Source organism: Aquila chrysaetos, chromosome 10 (genome assembly GCF_900496995.4).
Source record: "Aquila chrysaetos chrysaetos chromosome 10, bAquChr1.4, whole genome shotgun sequence".
Classification (NCBI taxonomy): Eukaryota; Metazoa; Chordata; class Aves; order Accipitriformes; family Accipitridae; genus Aquila; species Aquila chrysaetos.
In genome coordinates, this window is record NC_044013.1 from 15,464,305 (window position 1) to 15,484,035 (window position 19,731).

Below are 19,731 nucleotides of genomic sequence, written 5' to 3' on the forward strand. Positions count from 1 at the left end.
AATGCATGTCATGAGTCAGTGGATTTGTAGAACCATGGTGTTGTAAGTTGTGGCAGTGTTGTAAGGAACTTTTCTGCCTTTGTTCATCATATGGAGAGTTTTCTCCTTTTTGAAAATGTTTGCTCTGATGTTATGATTATGAGCGTTAGAGCATTTTATATAGAAATATACCACAAACAGTTTTGATAACTTTGTGTTGGTTTTCTGGAGGCAAGCTTGTACTGAAAGCCTTGATGCTTAACTGTTTTCCTGAGTAAACTCTTTGATGTGAGCTGGAGGATTTTTTCTAAATAGTTGGCTATAAAAATTTCAGTGGTGAGTTCTGTAAGGTAATTTGAATTCCATATAATCTTTTAGATAATTACTGTGTGAATTCTTTTTTACTGTGAAGAGAGCAGAGAAGATGCACACCTATAGCAGTAATAATCTTGTGATTTGCTTTGGAAATCAAAGTAATGTTACTGAAAATTCATTAGTGCATAATAAGAATTTTTCATTATTTGCCAATTCTTGTACTTTTGAGAAATAATGTTGGGTCACAAATACATACACTTATTATTTTCATATGCTTACAGTAGTCACAGAATTTTGGAAATGGGTGTTAGGATCATGACAAAGTCATAGAATAAGAACAGCGGTGTTGACTTTTAGTGTTTTAGCTTAATATCTCTAATCTTTCTGCTGATTAAAAAGAAATTCAGCAAACCACCCCGCTAGACATCCATTGATACGCAACACAATGGCTGTTTTGTGGCACTATTTCTTCCCTCTATAGTTGTTTTATGCACTAAGGTGGGGGGGGGGGCTGGGAGAAGAAGTCATCGAACAATTCTTTCTCGAATATTTTTTTCTGAACATGGTGTTAAGGTCTTTTTGCTCTGTGGAACGTTTTCAGAAAGACAGAATCAGTGAACAAGTGCAGTTATGCTGCATGCTCCCTGTTTTGTTCAGTTCAGGTTTATAATTTATGCAAGCAAGGAAGTGAAAAGATTCTATTGGATCTTACTACAGGCAGTGATTGAAACTTGGTTATTTTTGATCCATGCTTTCTCCACCCAGTAGCTGTTATCATCCACCACCATCCTCATAGCTGTGAATTTGTAACATTGTACTGTATAGGCTACCCAGTTTCTCTTAAATATGTGTTGTCAGCTAGGAAGAGAAAACAAGCTTTCCATCTTGTGGGTTTTGAAAGAGGAAAAATAAGAAAAACATTTGCTTGCCTTTTTTTTTTTTTTTTTTTTTTAAATTGCTCAAGATTATGCGCATCACTGTAATCACAGGTAGAGAAGGGATGTAGGGGGTAGAAGGAAAAATAGCATCAGCTATCAAGAATCTTGTTTTCCCGGTTTGTAAACGATGCTGCTGTAATTCTATCTGCATTTTTTTTTTTTTTTTTTTTTTTTTTTTTTTCCTTCTGCTCATTCACCACTCAGCAGCTGGTAGGGAAGTAAGACTGCCTGGCAACCACCTGCAGAGCTGCAGAGATGAATTACATTTTCGGAAATAACACACTCCTCTATTCTCGCGCCAGTCGAGGCAACACTAGCTCAAGCCACAGTTCTGTAGGCCCAAAGCACAAGCAGTGGGCAAAGAAAGGCTCAACAGATGAGTTACGGAATGAGCCTTCCCGTTGGCAGCAGATAGTTGCATTTTTCACTCGGAGACATGGTTTCATTGACTGCATTTCTGTTGCTGCCAGCTCCACCCAGGTAATATGCCACTTGTTGAAATTATTGTGTCTGCATGTTTTCTGGTTACTTGCTAGTCAGGAATAGCAATTATTTATTTATGCATGGTTTCATATAATCTCTGATTCATGAATGGTGTTTTTTGTCTGCTTTTGTTTTCATATTTTATAGAGCTCTATATAATATTTAACATTAAAGCATGAAAATGGAGACACTAAACGAGGTCTGATTTTTATTTAAGTTATTCTGCAAGCGATGAGCCTTCAACAAGTTTAAATAGGAGATATTGTAATGCAATAGTGAAATACTGAAAAATGTAGTTTGCATTCTACTGCCTAGCTCTGGAGGAGAATAATGTAGTTAAATATCAATTCTATAGCTGTAGTAAGATGACAAGTCAAAGACTACATATTTTCTGGCTAAGGAATTGTATTTATAGGATTAAATAATTTAAAGTCTTAGTTATATGTAGCACAACAAGTTCTAGTCTGTGTCAGTTTTATGGGTTTTTTTGGCTGCTAATAATCCATAAAGAGGGTTAAGGAATTCCTTCCTTACATACAGAATGTACACTTAATAGTGTAGTCTGTAAGAAAAAAATGACATTTTTCAGCTTCACTGTCAATCTGCTCTAAGTGATGTTTTTATTAATTATCACTGAAAGTCAGGTAAAAGGAGACAAGCTGCATTTTAAGTGTGTGGATTTGGGGTGAGTCCTTAAGGTTTATATTGAGAGAAGTTTAAACTTACTGGCGTTAGCAATTGAGTATCTCTCTGGATAATACGATAAAGAAAGATCTATGGAACAATGCTGTGATGTCAGCATTATTTAAAAATGTGAGATTAGATTTGTTTTGCTTACTGTAAAGCCAAATTCAGCTTTAGTAAAAATGTCATTTAACCTGAAGTACTACAAAAACGTGTATAAAAAAAAAAAGGAAAATGTGTTAACCTCACACACTGTAGTATTATTAACATTATTTCTATCTGTTGGTAATTGTTTCAAAGGTGATAAACTGGCACTTCCTCTGAAGTCAGTTTATTGTTATCTGGTTTTCGCTTGTAAATTTAGAGTAAACAATGAATAGGAGATCTTAGAGGAGAATTTTCACTTTCTTGTTGCAAATGTACATGAACGTCAAAGAGGGATCCTGTAGTTTCTGTAATGGGTCATTATACAACTCTGATGCATTAGGTGGACATAATAGCTTTTAAGTACTGGGTTTTTTTTTAAAGTCAAAATATACAGTATTAACCTTTTGTATAAATATTATGGTTGCTCTTATTTGTTTAATGCTTGAACAAGCAATGTTGGAATGCATGAAACTTGCAGTTGGACTGACTAGTCAGGACTAGAAATTTGCTGATAAATAAAATAGTGAATAGCCTCTGCTTTGAGTGTGGGTTGGATCAGATAAAGATACTGAGATCCCTTCAAACTGAGCTGTGGTTCTGTGAATATCCCAGTGTTTGTTCTGTTTTTCTGCTGTGAAAAAGATAGCTTACCTCTGTGAAAGCCTGCCAATTTTTTTTTCATGAGTCTGATAGTTCTTCTGTTAAAAAGAACTGCTTATACATGTTCATGGCCAGGAGGAGGGAAAAAACCCAAACATTTCGAAGCGGTTGTAAAAAAACTTAATGAGCATATCCAGAAGTAATGCACTGAAAACATAAGAGCTTGTTGAAGCCTCTTTCTCTGGAAAGATGCTGTACTATCCTTGTACCTTATCCACCCATTGCAGCTGTTCTAGCCTCAGGGAGCAAAAAAGACATTTGGAGATTGCTCATTGTGGTTGCAATTTTGTTTTTCAGTTCTCTTCGGTTTTTGGTCTGTGATGTAGTATTCTGGAAATTCTTGACGACTTTTATTTGTTCATTTAAGATACATCCCTGTCACTTGAATGTAATCACATTTGCAGAGTCCAAATAAATAACTAGGTGTGATGTACTTCTCCTCTGACCTAGTCTGTTGAAATTCTGCTTATATAGTCTTATTGTTGTGACATCATGATTTTTAACACATACAAAATCAAACTAATGGTTTTTAAAATGTTGGTCTCCTGCTTCCCATGTGAATCTGCTACAATAGTACCCATTTTTAGCTGTGCCTTCATTTGCTTGGCTTTCTTGGATGGGGTGGGATGGCATGGAATGGTGATACTTCCCTCCATTACCAGTGTGGTGGGTTGACCCTGGCTGGGTGCCAGGTGCCCACCAAAGCCGCTCTATTACTCCCCCTTCTTAGCTGGACAGGGGGGAGAAAATATAACAAAAGGCTCGTGGGTCAAGATAAGGACAGTTTAATAAAATGAAAGCAAAGAAAAACAAATGATATTATTCTCTACTTCCCATCAGCAGGCGATGTCTGGCCACTTCCTGGGAAGCAGGGCTTCAGTACGCGTGGTGGTTGCTCCGGAAGACAAAAAATGCCTTCCCTTCCGCCTCCCTTTACTTAGCTTTTATATCTGGGCTGACGTCATATGGTATGGAATATCTATTTGGTTAGTTTAGGTCAGCTGTCCTGGTTATGTCCCCTCCCAAGATCTTGCCCTGCCCCAGCCTGCCATTGAGGGAGGGGGCAAAAATGTTGGGGAGACAGCCTTGATGCTGTGCCAGCGCTGCTCAGCAGTAGCCAAAACACTGGTGTGTTATCAACACCTCTCTAGCTACTAATGCAGAGCACAGTTCTATGAGGGCTGCTATGGGGACTATTAACTCCATCTCAGCCAGACCCAATACAACCAGTGAAAGGGAAACAACTCCTGGAGTCTGGGCTGCATGCCCCTGTCCTTCTCTGGGGCTTACAACGGGTCACCTTCTCCCCAGCACGGTGGTAAGAGGACTTTAGCTAAAGAAGAAACTTTGGATTTAGGGGTAGGGTATTTTTTGAGGCGGAGGAGGTCTTGTACCTTAAAGAAGCAAGGAAGAAGTTGGTGATGGATATGGTAGCACTGCTTTTTGCTGTAGTTATCGCTAGGTTTATGCCCAAAAGAATGTGTGTGAGCACAAATGCATTGTGGCATGGAGGACTAGTCAGGAGTGAAAGGCTACTGTAAAAAGCCACAGCACCCTGAAGACTACCAATGCATTTTCAAATATTAAAAGTGCCTTATTTACTAGTATTGCCCCTTTTTAATGTTATTGGAAGATTCAGATCACCCATCTCCTGCAGGAAAAAGGCATCAGTGGAAACAGATGGTGTGAACAGATAGAAAGAAAGACAGTAAAGTGGTCATTCTGACTCTGCTTGTGTCCTGCCCTAGCTGAGGTCTCCAGGGTGCTTTGCATGGAACTTGAGGTGGTTGTAGTGATTCGTAGATTTTGCATTACTTTAGTTAACAAGCAGTTCAGTGATCAGACATTGCAGTCTGTCCATAGAGCAGCAGTACTTCTCACTGAGTTAATACGTGTTTCATCTGCAGTGGTAAACTGCTGTAGAAGTAGCAGTGCCTTCCTGCCTCACTAACCACACCAGTCTCCTTTATGAGTCTGGGGAAGCCAATTTAACATGCTCAGGCATTTGAGGCCTTTATTGTTTCTTCCTTCTGCATTCTCTGTGATGAGTTAGTTACTCAATTAGAAGAATTAAGGAATTTGATTAGAAGTTGGTCTTTCAATTTTTGTCAGCAAACTTACTAATTTCTTTAATAAAAGCCAAATCCGTGACATAAAATGGAAGATAAGGATAAAAACAAACGTACAGCAAATTGATGCTGTCACAAGGGTGAACAACTGAGCCATGAGCTTAGTAAATACATGGTTATGCAAATGAAAAATACTGGGTAATTTGAAGAGCTGTCCTAACAAGAGATATATATATTGCATCAACAAAGATAACTGTATGCAGTGCAGTTCTTTCCCCCAAAGTCTTTCCAGAGCACCTATTCCTGACAGTGAATTCAGGTATCATATCTCAGAATGGATTTTAACTGTCAGTAGTATTTGGCCCGTGTTGTGCTACAAATTCAGAAACTCTGATTTCCTGAAACTCCCATGGCATTAAACTGGTTCTAACAGCAATGCATTTAGGCTATTCTTAGTGTGTAACATAGTATAATATGCTTCCGGCATTTGATACTGAAAAATTGTTTAGCTCTTTGAATATGCTGTGCTAATTTATACTTATATTTTTTTAGGACATGTTTTAGGAAATGAGGGAGAGAAAGGGGGATGGGGGGCAGAAACCCCCTCCTAACTCCACTTATCCATTTCAAAAACTTAACTTTAAATTTCAGACCTTACCAGCTGCTTCTGTGAGTCATTTGAGTGCAGTCATTTCTTGTCTTTGTATCTCTTGCTTTTAAGATCTTGATAAAAGTTTCACTGTATGTCATTATTCCTAGAATATTGCTTTCAAATTCATTGAAATGTTATGAACATAGTTCTAGCATTTTTTAAATGCTATATGTAATCAGACAACAACATGGAGGTGTTGTAAGGTGCATTTAAAAGCTAATGATTAAAAAAACTCCAGGTCTCTACCCTAACCCCTTTTTTATTTTACTTCTTACAGTTCAGGAGTTGCAAAAATTGATTTCTTACAGCAAGATTTACCATCCTTCCTATAATTTTTGTGTATTTAAGTATTTATATATTTTTAGACATACAGATCATAACTCTAAGGCACATGCTTAAAATATGTGAGATAAGAAAAGATGCAATAGTTCTGATGTAGTATGTGGAGATTTAATTAAACAAGCAGAAGTTGAAAAGCAAAAGAAAAAGGGGGGGGGGGGGGGCGAGGGACCTTAATATAGGACATGGAATTAAACCTGGAACTTGCAGCAGGAAGATACTGCAACTAAAAGGTCAGACAACTTGATGGCAGTTTAACTATTGAATATCTTAGGCATATCAGGGTGTGTCACAGTGGGTGATATGTTTTATGAACTATATTAAGCTGTGATGTGGATGTGTGACTTTTAGCATCCCCTCAAGTTTACAAGTGAAACTGGGACTTATGTTATGCAATGGCTGGCATAATTGAAGTTCTTTACTTGCAGGATTTGTTTTATTCGATACCTCTTTTGGATTTAAAGAGGTGATACAGTAAAGAAGAAAGGAGTTACAGGACTAACTGTAGGGAAGTTTATATGAGTACATAAAAGAACTGTTGTCATTGTTAGATTTTTTTAATGCAGGCTTTTCCCCGAGTTTAAAACTTAAGCATACGTTGCCTGGAAATTGTTGCTGCTAATATTGTGATGAACACATGAGAAAGCAGCTTTAAATAGTATTTGCTTTGCATGACTTTTAACTGTAAGAAAGCACCTTCTGAAATTTAAACATGAGTTTCACTGTACTAAGTTTCCTTCTTCCTGATTTTGTGTAATATCACACATTTGTAACACTGTGAATTTATTTTGCAAATTTTAGTTCTGCCACTGGTTGCATTTTACGTAAGAGGGCATTATAGCAGAGATAAAAATGGTATGAGTTTATTCTGTATGAGGAATGCATTAATATGTGTTCTAATCAATAGACTAAGAAATAGGAAATCCTTGACAGTTTAAACTCAAGCATTAAGGGACTGTCTCTGGAACTTTTTCACTTTGTAAATGCTTTCTAACTGTGTACAGTGGAGATGGAAACTTCTGAAGACTGTGAAGTTTGCTTGACAATTTAGAGAGATGCAGTTTTAAAAGCATATTAAAATCAATAAATCTCAAGAATATATATCATGAATCATGTAATGTCATGTAGACTGTGTTAGCATCATGCTGGTTCCCTGCTGTAGTCAATTGTCTCTCCTCTTACGAAGTCAACTGGTAGGCCTGTGGAGTAATGGGGGTGTGCTGCTTCCCTCCCAAACCCACAGGTGTGACTAATGTTGGGATGTGCAGTGTGTTACTTCAGTTAATCACTTGCAGCATGGTGGTGATGATAAGAACTGAACTGGTGCTACCTGCAGGCACTGCTTGCTGCCAGAGAGTTTTAGGTTCCACTTTCTTTCACCTGTTCCCTCACAGCTGTTGTTCTGTCTCACTCAGAGTTGATAACAGAATTTCTTCATATTTCTGTTCCATTGTATGTCAAGAAAATTACTTTTTCCAGAATGAGTCAGAAATCTGGTAAGCAAAGGAGAAGGGGACAAAGAATGTTTTGCTTTTGGCGTACTACTGCTACTGCAGGGGCTTTCTGTCTACATTGTGCCCAAGACTCTGAACCTTCAGGCAAGGCAGACACTGGATCCCCTCTTAATCCATTGTCTTCAACTCCAGCTATTAACTCAGGTGGACTAACAGGGTCTTGCCGTATGAAGCCAAGTGCATGGAAGCCTGTGAAAGAGGTAGGAGTCTTTAGGTCTGTTATATAACTTTGCTAATTTATTTTATATTGTGATAGTTGCCCTCTCAGTTGAGGCTTGTATTGATTGACAAAGTGTTTTGAAAGTCAAATACAGGCCAGTCTGTTGTTCACCAGCTGTCAGCTTACTAAATAACTCTAGCATGGCTCCTGTGGGATAGTATTTCTGTTGTGCTGCCAAAGCCGCTGTATATGTTGCAGTTAATACAATTATTAAGTAAATGACTGTCTGACAGAACGACTGAATCTAAAGTGAACACCATCTTCTTCCTGTTCTATTTTGGTCTACAACATCAAGAGCACTCTCAATTATGATTAAGGATGTGCAGGATGTTTCTTTTAGTTTGAAGAAGCTAATGCAACAGAAGTGTCTTAGATGATTTTGGAAAACATGACTTTGTCTTTTAGAATGATCTGCATCCATGTTTGAGAGCTGACATGATTATCATGTGTTGTGCAACTTGAGAGACTTTTAGTTTGTACCCAGCTCAGAGTCTTGGTAAACTTCATGTCCGCAGCCTTTCTGGGATGTATAGTAACCAAAGGAGAGAAATTGTTGTCTTATTAAACAAGATAAATTGAAATCTTTATGTGCACACTAGCTATGCAGTCTCTTTTGAGAAGAACTTGGTTCTCTCTAGAACCTCTGTTGCAGCCAGTGCTTTCCCCTGTACTCCAAAATAGAGGAGGTACTAGAATTTGTCTTTATGAATAACAATTACTTAATACAATTTTGTGTGAAGCAGGTAGGCTCTTGAGCCCTTTCTTTTTTTTTCTTCTTTTTTTTTTTTTTTTCTGAAAAGCATTTTCTATAGTTCAGTTTTCTGTGTGAATGTTTCTGTGGTTCAGTTTTCTGTATGAACATTTGAATCATTTTATCTTCATCAGAATTCTTTTCTAGTTCTCAGAAGTGGTCCTACCCTGTGTAAGCTACTCAGTGTTAAGTAAACTCCTAGTCCCTGATAGGTAATTTGTATTTCTTTATTCCCTATCCTCATCTGAGTTTCATAGTGTGATTTTTATTGTCACATAATAACCACTGATTCCTGTTTCATGTATATTATTCTTCTATCTCTTGAGAGACATCTTATAAAAGATATCTTTGCAAGGCATGAATTCTTTTTGACTAAGCCTACCTGCTTGGCCTATGCACACAACTTTTGCCATTGCAGGGGCATGACAGCCTGAATGAATAATGTGTCTTTCACTACTCTTGCTGAGAGTGAGTTCAAACTAATGTTTGACACGGTACTGTTTGCTGAACTTCAAGCACAAGCTTATTGTGAAGAATTTCTAGTACAGTTCATTTTTTGTATTACTTTGGCAGATCCATAAAAGACAAAAATGTTGGGAAAACATCCACCTCTTCATGTGATGCATCTCATGTGCAATTGAAACGAAGCACCTCATCCTTGTTTATTAGTATAACCACATTATTCACACTTTGCTTATTGTGTAGTGGCTCTGTAACAGATGGGTCCCAGTGGATGCTTTCCTCCCTTGAGGTAAGATACTTCCTTTAATGCTGTTTCTAATGTGCCTTCACAAATTTCATTCAAGTGAAGATTGCATAGTTCTATATGTTATTTCAGGAACGCTTAAAGGTTTCTCCAGTTAGTAGACAAGAGAAATCCTTCTGATCAGTTGGGACTGTTCCTGCAACAGATGCTTTGCTAACCAAGTGCTGTAATGAAATTCTAGCAGGTATAAGTCTAAAAGGGCACCGTAGTTTGCAATGCTGGTCTTGGGGACATAGGCTGCAACAACAAAAACAACAGTATCAAATACATCAGTGGACTTTGAGAAGGAAGTAACCACCCTGCTGGATGTCATGTTATGTTAAGCAAGCACTCTTAGTCCCTCCATTTTATTCCTTACAGAATGGATAGGAGCATTCCTGTTTCACATCAAAGACTGATAACCTTATGCCATCTGTCAAGGAAGTTCAAAAAACTGTAATACAGAGACCAAATTCAGTACTGAGACCTGACTTCTTGTTAATACCACTACCACCTAGCAGGTCTTCCCTGAATCCCAAACGTACCTTTTGAGGACCTGCCTTTTCTGGTTTTGCCCAAAGTAGCATTAGCAACAGTCATTTCTATACCAGTCAAAATTAATTAGGTCAGTATTCTCCCTGAAAGTAGTCTGTCACGACCCAAAAAAAAATAAAATCTACTCTTTGATACACTCAGAAAGCTGCAGTATCTTTTAAACTATACTTTTTTTTATTTGGGATCATCACTGGCCACTTCAAGCGATCACCTCTTGTTACTAGCTTGAGTTTCTTCCAAGAACTGCTTGGACTCCAAGACAATAAGCCCAATAGTGCTTTCTGACTCTCCTGAGCCACGTACGTTCTCTGTATCTCATTCGTGTTTTACAAACGTTACCTATTGGAAGCTGTCGCTAGAGTTGATGCTAAAGTTGTTAAAGTTATGGTCTAATGTCCACTTGACCAATGTGGCTGATTCTTGTCTTCTGGTGGGTGGAAGCCACCTGTTCCACACTGACATGCATTTAAGAAAAACTGTTACACATTTTTTCTTTGTGGAGGTGGGGTAGGAGGAGGCACTTGTTTCAGTGGACTGATCATCTTTTCTTGCCTTTTTTTAAGGTCCTCTCATGTATCATGACCATATGGTGGTTTTATCCACTAAAAAACTGTCAGGGATCCCAAAACTTGTACAGTTCTGTCACTTGCTTATTGAAAGACTTAAAGCTTCCTTCCATATACCAGGTTTTTGTGCGCACACACACGTACACACAAGGCTCAATAGCAAAAAAGCACTCTGAAGGACTGCAGTCAATGTAGAGCAAGGATTCCCTTCTGTGTCTATCTTTTATAATTTTTAAAACAATCTTTGCCACCAGCCAAAGCACTTCTGGACTTGTTTTCCAGTTTGGTATTCCTCAGGGTATCTCTGTGCTGTTTATTGCTATTCCATGTGACTTTGGTTGTCAGTATTGAATTGTGTCTTACTGGCTGTAACCCACTTCTCTAATATATCAGGCTTGCTCTACAGCTTGTTTCTGTTGTGCATTTGCTGCTCTTCCATTTTTTTTGTGTTTAGCTGCACATTAGGATGTAGTTGAGCTGACGTGTTCTCCAGACAGGTAACAGGCATTTATGACTCATTTTGTCTCTCTTGTAAGCTGATGTTGGGTTTTATGAATTTTCAGTCTTTTGCTCCATTAAACTGTTTCCAGTGCATATTCTAGTCCCTTGCAACAGTCTGTCTTGTGAAATGATACATCTAAGCAATGATTTAAATAAAAGCAGATCACCTTATCCATATTTTTCATAGTAAAGAAGAAAGAGTCAGGACACAGTGGTTTAAATTTTACCAGGACACTGGTAAAACAGAAATGCTTATTCACTTTTTTTTTCCATGTACTTGTAGTCAGCTTAAGAGTATTCTTTTTTTTTTTTTAAGTTACCATTGGTTTTTAAACTGTGTGGAAATTAGTATTATTGTTATTGGAGACTAGTATCTATGTAGTTGTGTCAGTCTTCTAGTACGACTTCAGATATATATACCTCCAGGGATGCAGGTATAGTACAGAGTTTTTTTTTAACCATGGAATCTTCAATTTCTTCCCACTGCTTTGTGTGGTTTTTACCAGAAACTGCCATACTGTGGGAATGTTTTGGACGAGTCTTGTAGCCTTTCCTCCTTTATTCTCTTTATCAGTGCTGCCTCACAGTTTGTATATTTGCTTATTTAAAATTGTTTCTCTAAGACCAATGTCTGTAGAAATTAGTTGAGCAACCTGTATTGTGTGCCTTCCAGGTAATAGTGTTTGGTTTTCATAACAGAGTAGGGAGCAGAGTAAAGATTGCTTGTGCAAAGCAAATTTAATTTAGTAAGTAAATTGTAGGGGTTTTTTTTCTTAGATAACTATCTGACTACACAGTGTGATGTAGCAGGTGAGAAGGGAGTCAGCTTTCCCTTTAGAGAAGGACAGAGAGGGAACTCTAGATTCTGTCTGTAGCGTGTACAATCTCCAGTCTGCAATCCTGGCCAGAAAAGGGTTCCTGATAAATGGGGAGTGTTCAGAAAAGGGATTATAACTGTCGATTGTGTTCAGGAAGACCTGCTTTAAAATGAGAAACTTAAGAACCTCTGCTTAGTTCATCCAAAGGAAAGTTAGGAGATGATTTGGTCATAGACAATAAATACATAGGGATAGATTTCGGAAGCTAGAAAGCTTGTTTATTTAGTAGAAAAAGGCATCTGTATTTCGAGTCAGGGAACTGAAGCTAGGCAAATTTAGATAGAAAACTTAATTTTAAAGAATGATATTAATATAATAAGCATTTTAAAAGCTTAGTGGGACATGATGTAATTGCCAAGTCAGGGTAATAAATTAGGATTTTCTGTGTAAAAAGCATAATGACAAAGTTTGTACTTGAAAACGTCAAAATACATCACAGAATCTTTGCTTCAACGTGTAATATAATGACTTTAAACTGCTACTTGGAAGCTGTAAACTGCTGGAAAGCAGTTTATATTTTTTAAAATCTCTTTTATTACATCCCTTTACTACTGCTTTTAATTTTTATTTTAACTCTATAATTTTTGTTACTCTTTTTAAAAGATGAACACCATGGGGGAAAATTCTGTGTACAGCTTATTAGAATTTGAGCACATTAAGCCTCATTACAGATGAGCACTTCAGTAGTTAGATGCTAAATCAAGTGGTATGCAAATTGCCTGCGAAATACTGCTGATCAAGATGGTGATAGTACAGACCTAAGACTATATTCTCTGATCAGTGTGGAATGCCAAAGTAGATGCCTATCTCCAAGCAAAAAACCCAGCTAGGGCTGTCCCACCTTTGAGCTCAGAGTAGTTCCTATGACTCATTTTACTGTATTAAAAGTAATAAGATGCAGGTGCCAATAGAAGAGAATTTAAATTCATGTGTTGAGGCACAGGTGATCAATAGGATAGGGCATTTATTCAGGATTTTATAAGGAACTTGTGTCTAATGTGGCTGAACTGTCTGTTATGTTGTGTGTGACCTTTTTGTTGAAACTGTCTGGGTATTCCTAGAATAAAATTTTTTTAAAAAAAGGCAAATATGATACCTGTTTTAAAAGGCGCTAAACTGTACTCTCTGAGACTACAGCTGAGCAGGTCTGATTTCCTTATTGTACAAACTTTAAGAAATTCTTTATTATTAAAAACAAATTAACAGGTAGATGGATAAACAGATATTTTGAAGAAAAGTTAGCTTGTCTTTGTAAAGGGAAAATAAGGACTCATGGATCTTCCAGACTTCTTTGAAAACAGGGAACATGTAGATAAAAATCTACATGGGAACATGTGGTTATCAGAAGGTTGTTATAATTACAGAAGTCTTTGAAAATAATGGTTCTTGGATCAAAGGCTGTTAAAAATAATGGTGCCATGAGAAAAAGGGGAAGAATGTTTTGCAGATTTTTTCAACTGATTAAAATAGGTCCCTTCAACTGACACTGGATTCCCAGAAGGTCATATTTGTGAATGATTGGCGGGGGGGGGGGGGGGGGGAGAATATGTGAGGCAGAGACATGTGATTGATTTTTATTTTTTTTTAAATTATTTTTATATGCAGGTTAACTAAACCAGCTGCAGAGAATAGCAGACAAAAGTGAATGGGCACAAAAATAGCTGGTGACTTTCATTGTACAGTAATGAATGAGTAACAGAATTTATAAGGATAATCCTGCCTGTGTGCATATAGTGATAGGCTACAAATGAAGTATTTCTGTTCCAGGAAGAGACTTTGGAGTTGTAACTGATGGTTCTCTGAAAAGTCACCTTAATACTCTGCAGTAGTGAAAAGGGTAAATGAAATGTCAGGTATTACTAAAGAAGTAGAAGAGAATAACACAGAACATGACACTGAGTATATTTCTTGTGTATCTGTATTTTGAATTTTGTGCGGGGTTCTGTTTGCCTTGTCTTAGAAAGGATATAGCATAAGTAAAAAGGAAAAGCTTAGTAAACCATTAGGAGGAATAATCTAGTTATCTATAGGGACAGTTAATTTAAAAATAAACAAAAAAAAACCCTGAGGGAGAATATGATGAAGACTTATAAAAAATAAAATTAAGAAGGTTCTCAATTAGAAATTATTTAATAGTTCTCTAATTCTAAATCTGTCACAACTGTCCTGTAAAACTTCTGCTAAAATTGTGAACGTCACTGCCACAAAATGCTTTGGAGATGAGAAGGTTCAAAAAGAGAATGATTTCAAAATGGAGGTAGATGGATTTGCAAAGGGCAGGTGACAGGTAGCTATTACAAGTAGTGGTTCAGGAAGACGTTGACTGTCAGGTTCTGAGATGGTTTTCTAGGAAAATTACTGGGCATATATCTAACTTCTACTTGCCCATTTATCAGTTTCTGCTGTTAGTAAGATTCTTGACCAGTTGGGCCTTTGCTCTCATCAAGTACGGGAGTTTTTACTGTTTGTGTGGAGTGTGTTTTTTTAATGGAGAGGGACATAAACTATCAGAATAATTTATCTGTGTCTGTAGTGCATTGTGTTAGTTGATGTTTCTGAATAAATTACACTAGGAAAAAAAACCCTGGATGAATCTCTAGAGGATATTCTGAAGCTTGGCAATAATGTGAATTAAATGCAGGGAATTGAATCTCAGTTTCTTGCCGTTGTGTGTCACTCGACAATCGTGATCATCTGACCTAGAAACGTCCGAAAATGCCATCTGATAGATTCATCCCTAGTGATGCGTCAGTCATGAGATTATCAGAGTGGCAGGAATTAATCTTGAGATGTATCTGGGAAGGACTAGTGGTTAGAGTAATAGTTTCAGAGAATGTGATTAAGGAAATAAGTAACAGGTGATTCCCTACTGTTGGGCATGTCTAAATTAGAAATGTTCTCATGTCTTGCTATGCCTTCTTCTAAGTACAGTAGATATATTGGTGTGCATCTTATAGAATCATAGAATCTTTTTGTGTTCTAATGTAATTGGGAAATGGCAGGAGTTCTGGCAGGTTGCTTTTTGCCTGGTGTTAATTTATATACCATACGCTACTACATTCATCTAATTTCTTGTAATGCAGGACTTGGAAAATTTATTTGACAGCTGCTAATTTGGGTTTGAGCCTCAGTAACCAGCATAAAAGACACATTTTGTTTTCTGGTTCTTCAAAGTCAAAGCAATTTAGTTATCTATTTATAGCATTACCACTTAATAATATGTTTTTACATATCCATTAGTCCACTTTCTTCTTTCATAATTTTCAGTGTTAATTTTTCATTTGTTTCACCTGTTTTTTTACCTGCTCATTTTCACCTATGTTGCACTGCTCAAGTTTTATCAATTTTTGTCCTTCAAGTTCAGCAACCATAATCAGATGAAGTAGAATGTACTATAAAATATAATTTCCTACATACATTTTTGCTTGCTGGAAAAGAAAAATTGCAAAAGAAAATATACTGGGATGTCTGTCAAGCCGGTGCCCTCCTTCCAGCAGCAGCCAGAGCGGAAGGTTAGGGAAGAGTATAAACCCAGGACAAATAGGTATGATGCATCCTCTGAGGGCTCTCAGAGCTTTCTGCCTGTTCCAGTGTAGGGATTCCAAGAGCTGGAGATGACCTGGGTGTTTAATAACCCTGAGTCCATGAGTTTTCATGGACTTGGCCAGCCTTCTTGTAGTGGCAAGGATTCAACAGTAAAAGAACAGCTTCTGCTTGCTTGTAACCTAATTGAGGGGAGGAGAGTCAGGGTTACGGGACCTGTTCTTGTGCATTTTGTTCAAACATTTTTAATGCAAAACAGTGTTGGAAAGAAAATTCAGGTTGTTTTTAAGGAAATACCCTTCCCTTGGACTGAAAAGTCAGATTCATCTTTTCTGTTCTGTTGTTAGCCCTATTTGGTTTTAGTTCATTCTTCATAAAGGCAGATGGGGATTAGGCCAGGGCTGTTGGAGCGGTCTGTGCAAGCAGCAGCTTGGGCACTGGCCTGAGAAGTGGAAACTTGAACCTCATACATCAAAGTCAGCCTGAAACCCACAACTTCACCCATGGCCTGACCACTATTATGAAAGTGTGGCTAAAGGTACATTTAGCTCAGTATCTTGTTGTTCTGAGGAGGTAAGAATGAAGAAAGTGGTTTTTTGAGTAATTGTGGTAGGGAGGTAGATAAATGCAGCCTGAGACCTTGCTTCTTTTTTCCTTTAAATTGTTTAGTATCCAAAGATTTTATTGATGTCTATTACTTTCTCAATGCTTAATGGCTTGAATCATTAGAATTGGGCTGTGTAGTGTTGTTGGAATTAGATAGGGATTATATACAATGAAACTGCAAATTTTTCTTTAAATAGTTTGTAGTCATGAGGGTCTGCTGAATCCAGTTTTGCTTTTCCTGAATCATAAATTCAGAAGACAGTACCCTTGTCTTAGCCCTTTCTACAGATTTTTTTTGTAATGAAGAATTTCAAATATTTGTATCCTAAAGTCTTCAAACATTTTATTGTAGATTAGGCATTTTAATTACCTGAACTAAATGGAAATCAGCCAAAATGATCATGTGAACTAGTATCTTGTCAAGATTAGACCAAAAAAAATGAATAGGATTAAAGTCATAACTCAGGAAGAGCTTACATTGTTTCATGTATTTTAAAGCATTCTGAGAAACTTAAGCTACTTCTTGTAGTATTTATTGTTACCCACTTTTTTCAGGTCAGTATAGCTAATATATCTTTTATCCAGAGTAAATGAGGGAAGGATGTGCCACACAAAATGTGGCTGATAGACATTTTAGTCAGTGTGATACCAACACAAAATGCTGGATAATTTATGTGATCCTGGGTCTTTCCTGGCACTGATACAGAATGGCAAGTCTTGCCTGTTGGATCTGACTTCTGCAGAGCCATGTGGTTGTCACTGCAGTGTCTTTTTCCCAGACTAGGTTTACCATCTGATCTCAGGGCTGAACCTCATCCTCTGGCTCCTGTGTCTTTGTCCTGAACAGGTGAGTCCTTGTGGAAACTGCAAGGAACTGTTTAAATGACTTCTCCACTCAGTTTGGATGCACGAGGGCTTAGTTAGCTCCATTTCAGTTCCAGTTTTAGCTGACTTGGCCTAGTTCCAGTTCTTGAGACAGGCTGGTTTTGTATGGAACCCAGAATGGCTCGGGTTCCCTGCTCTGCGTGAGAGGTTAAGCAGCTTCTGTGCTAGCCTAGGTATGGGTGCATCATAGCTGTGTTTTGTCCAGCTTTGATCATAAACTGATCAAATCTGGCTTGTGTTTCTATGGTGCACTTAACCTGAAATCCAGATAAAATGCCTATGGATAATTAGGGACCAAAAGTCAGTCTATCTGTAAGCCTTGTTTTTAAAAACACATTGGTTTTAGTGAACATTGTAAATTTAAAATTATACATAAATGTTTGCTTTTCCATTGCAAGGTTGCACAAGGCTGAATTCTTTCCTAAGTTATACTGAAAAATGCAAGAACCTTTAGAAATATTTAGGAAACAGCATTGTAAAAAAAAAAAATTAAAAAAAAATCAGTCTTTATTTGTCAAAGTTAGCTCAAGTAATGCTAGGCATTAAACCTGTTAAAACTTTTATAGTATTTTAATTTGCTGAAGATGATGAGTGTTTGACACTACATCAAAGATGCCTATTTTGCTAAAATGTTGCAGGGCTCTTATGACTCATTCTAGAGCCTGTGTTGTATAACGGTACTTTATTTTGAGATTGTGTTATAACTGCATGTTGTCATGGAAGCAAGTCTGAGGAGCTTCCAGTGTTTCCATGGTGTAAGAATGAATAAAATCAGATGAGGTACTTCAGCTAGTAATTGCATGGTAAAGATTTTAGCCTTAGCTCTGAGCAGTGAAAAGGCAAAGCATCTGGATAGCAATATAAAGCTATCAGAACTGTAGTGAAAGTAATAGTGTATGTTTGGGAAGAATTCAGCATGTGTAATGATAAAATGCTAATGCCACTTAGGTGTATGAAGCCTTTTGTAAATGAAGTAAGGATTGGTTTTAGTATAAAGCCACTTTATCTGTAAATCAAATCGTTTATTTTCCAAAATTTTCTGACATTTACGTCCTGAAAAATCTAATGGCTTTTAATTAATGGGTTGTTATAGATGGCTTTTCTTGTGTGGTTTTCTGTTTGCTGTTCATTAATGTGAGGTAAATGACTTTCTACTCATGCTCAGGGTTTTAGGGCAAATTTGTTTATAAAGGGATTTTTTGACAGATAATAATAGGTTGCTCAGAGAATGATACAATTGTCAATAAAATAATAAACACTTGTCTTAAAATGGAAAGCTCTAGCTTAGATTCCCTGACTTTCTTCAGAACACTTCATTAATCCTTGTTTTAAGACTGTATCCTTAAGTACTTTGAGGGCACTGGGGTGCTATAAGTGAACCTGAATATTTTTTATCCTAAAGAAAAAACAGATCGTGCTTTAGATAAGATAAGGTTCACATGCATCACTAATATTTTATGAAAAATGTTTCTTATAGATTTACTCAAAAAAAAAAAAAAAAGCCCCAACAAAAAAACTTTTGGAGAAGAGTAGTGGGATAGTTTTGAGTTAACTGGTGCATTTCTAGTATTAAGAGAGATCGCTTCATAGTACATGAGATAGATAGATATAGGATATCTTTGCTATTTGAATGAATTATAAAGAACAAAATAAGCATGCTGTCTAGGATGGTTTAATTATTCCTTGACTAATTTAAGAATGACTGGAAATTACGTGTTCTGAGAGCTTGTAAGTGTCATATTTATTAAAGCATGTAAACAGTACCCAATCTTCAATATTGTATTTTGATTTAGTAGTGTTCTCAGGAGTGAACAGTCTGTCACAGCTCAGTTTCCTACCACAGCATACCCTTTCTACTGTGAATTTCAAAAAGTATAATGTTGATACCCTAGAGCTGTCATTATTTTTCTATAATAAAAGTCTTAGAACACATTTTCTCTTTGCCTGCTCTCTTTCTGATGCTGAAACCTGTTTGGGCTTCTTTGTGGACTCTTTAGCCTTATAATGAAAGCTACTATTCTTAAAGCTGATGTTATTTAAATGCAGCTTTCTAGGCCTTGCTTTAAGTTGCAAATTAAATGCATTAAATTAATTCTCAATAGCACTTACGAACCTAAATGAGGAGCCTTGTAATTCTGTTTTGAGCTTAGAGTGCTGGGTTGCTTGGTGAATACCTGCTGCATAGGGTTCAGTGCTAGACATTTGTTTAGTATTTGAAAAATAAAATTTCACAAATTACCTTTATTAAAACCAATATTAACTTTGTGTACATTTTGTATATTATAGATTTAGAATATGACTGAGATTCAACCATTTAAGCACGTCCTGAGAGATATGGCAGGACAAATTAGTTTGAGTGAAGTAAATCTTTCTGAATACCAGACATAAGAAGTGGACAGTTGTGGTGTCCTTTGTATGAAACATTGTCTGTGATGTTAAGTCAAGTCTATAAGGGTCTATTTTTAGACCTTGACAGAGAGGATAGCTTGGCTGCTGAAACTGTTGTTCTATTGAGACTATTGTTCGTATTTGCATGAGATTCTTAGCACCTCAAAGTTTTACTCATCAAACAACAACTGCATACTGTGTGAGAGTGCTTGTGATAGTTTTGTAGTTCCAGGTTCCCCATTTCTGCTTTGGGGGTGTCCATTTATCTCATATGTAAAGCTCTAGTTTTGCTACAGAGTAGAACTTCATCTCA

General features: G+C 37.1%; 1 protein-coding gene across 30 annotated transcripts in view; it reads left to right on the forward strand.

Annotated features, from left to right (window-relative positions):
• Positions 1-19,731, forward strand: part of DLG1 (discs large MAGUK scaffold protein 1) — a 172,919-nt gene that overhangs the window by 71,837 nt on the left and 81,351 nt on the right. The window contains exon 1 of one of the 30 annotated variants that reach the window (XM_030027216.2): positions 1,328-1,712. The exons of 24 other annotated variants lie outside the window; for them this stretch is intronic. In XM_030027216.2, coding sequence (XP_029883076.1) covers positions 1,488-1,712 — 225 coding nt within the window. In that variant the 5' untranslated portion in view covers positions 1,328-1,487. Of the gene's footprint in view, positions 1-1,327; positions 1,713-19,731 lie in introns of those variants that run through there. 5 more of the 30 variants (XM_030027220.2, XM_030027219.2, XM_030027223.2 and 2 more) reach the window with 5 other exon arrangements.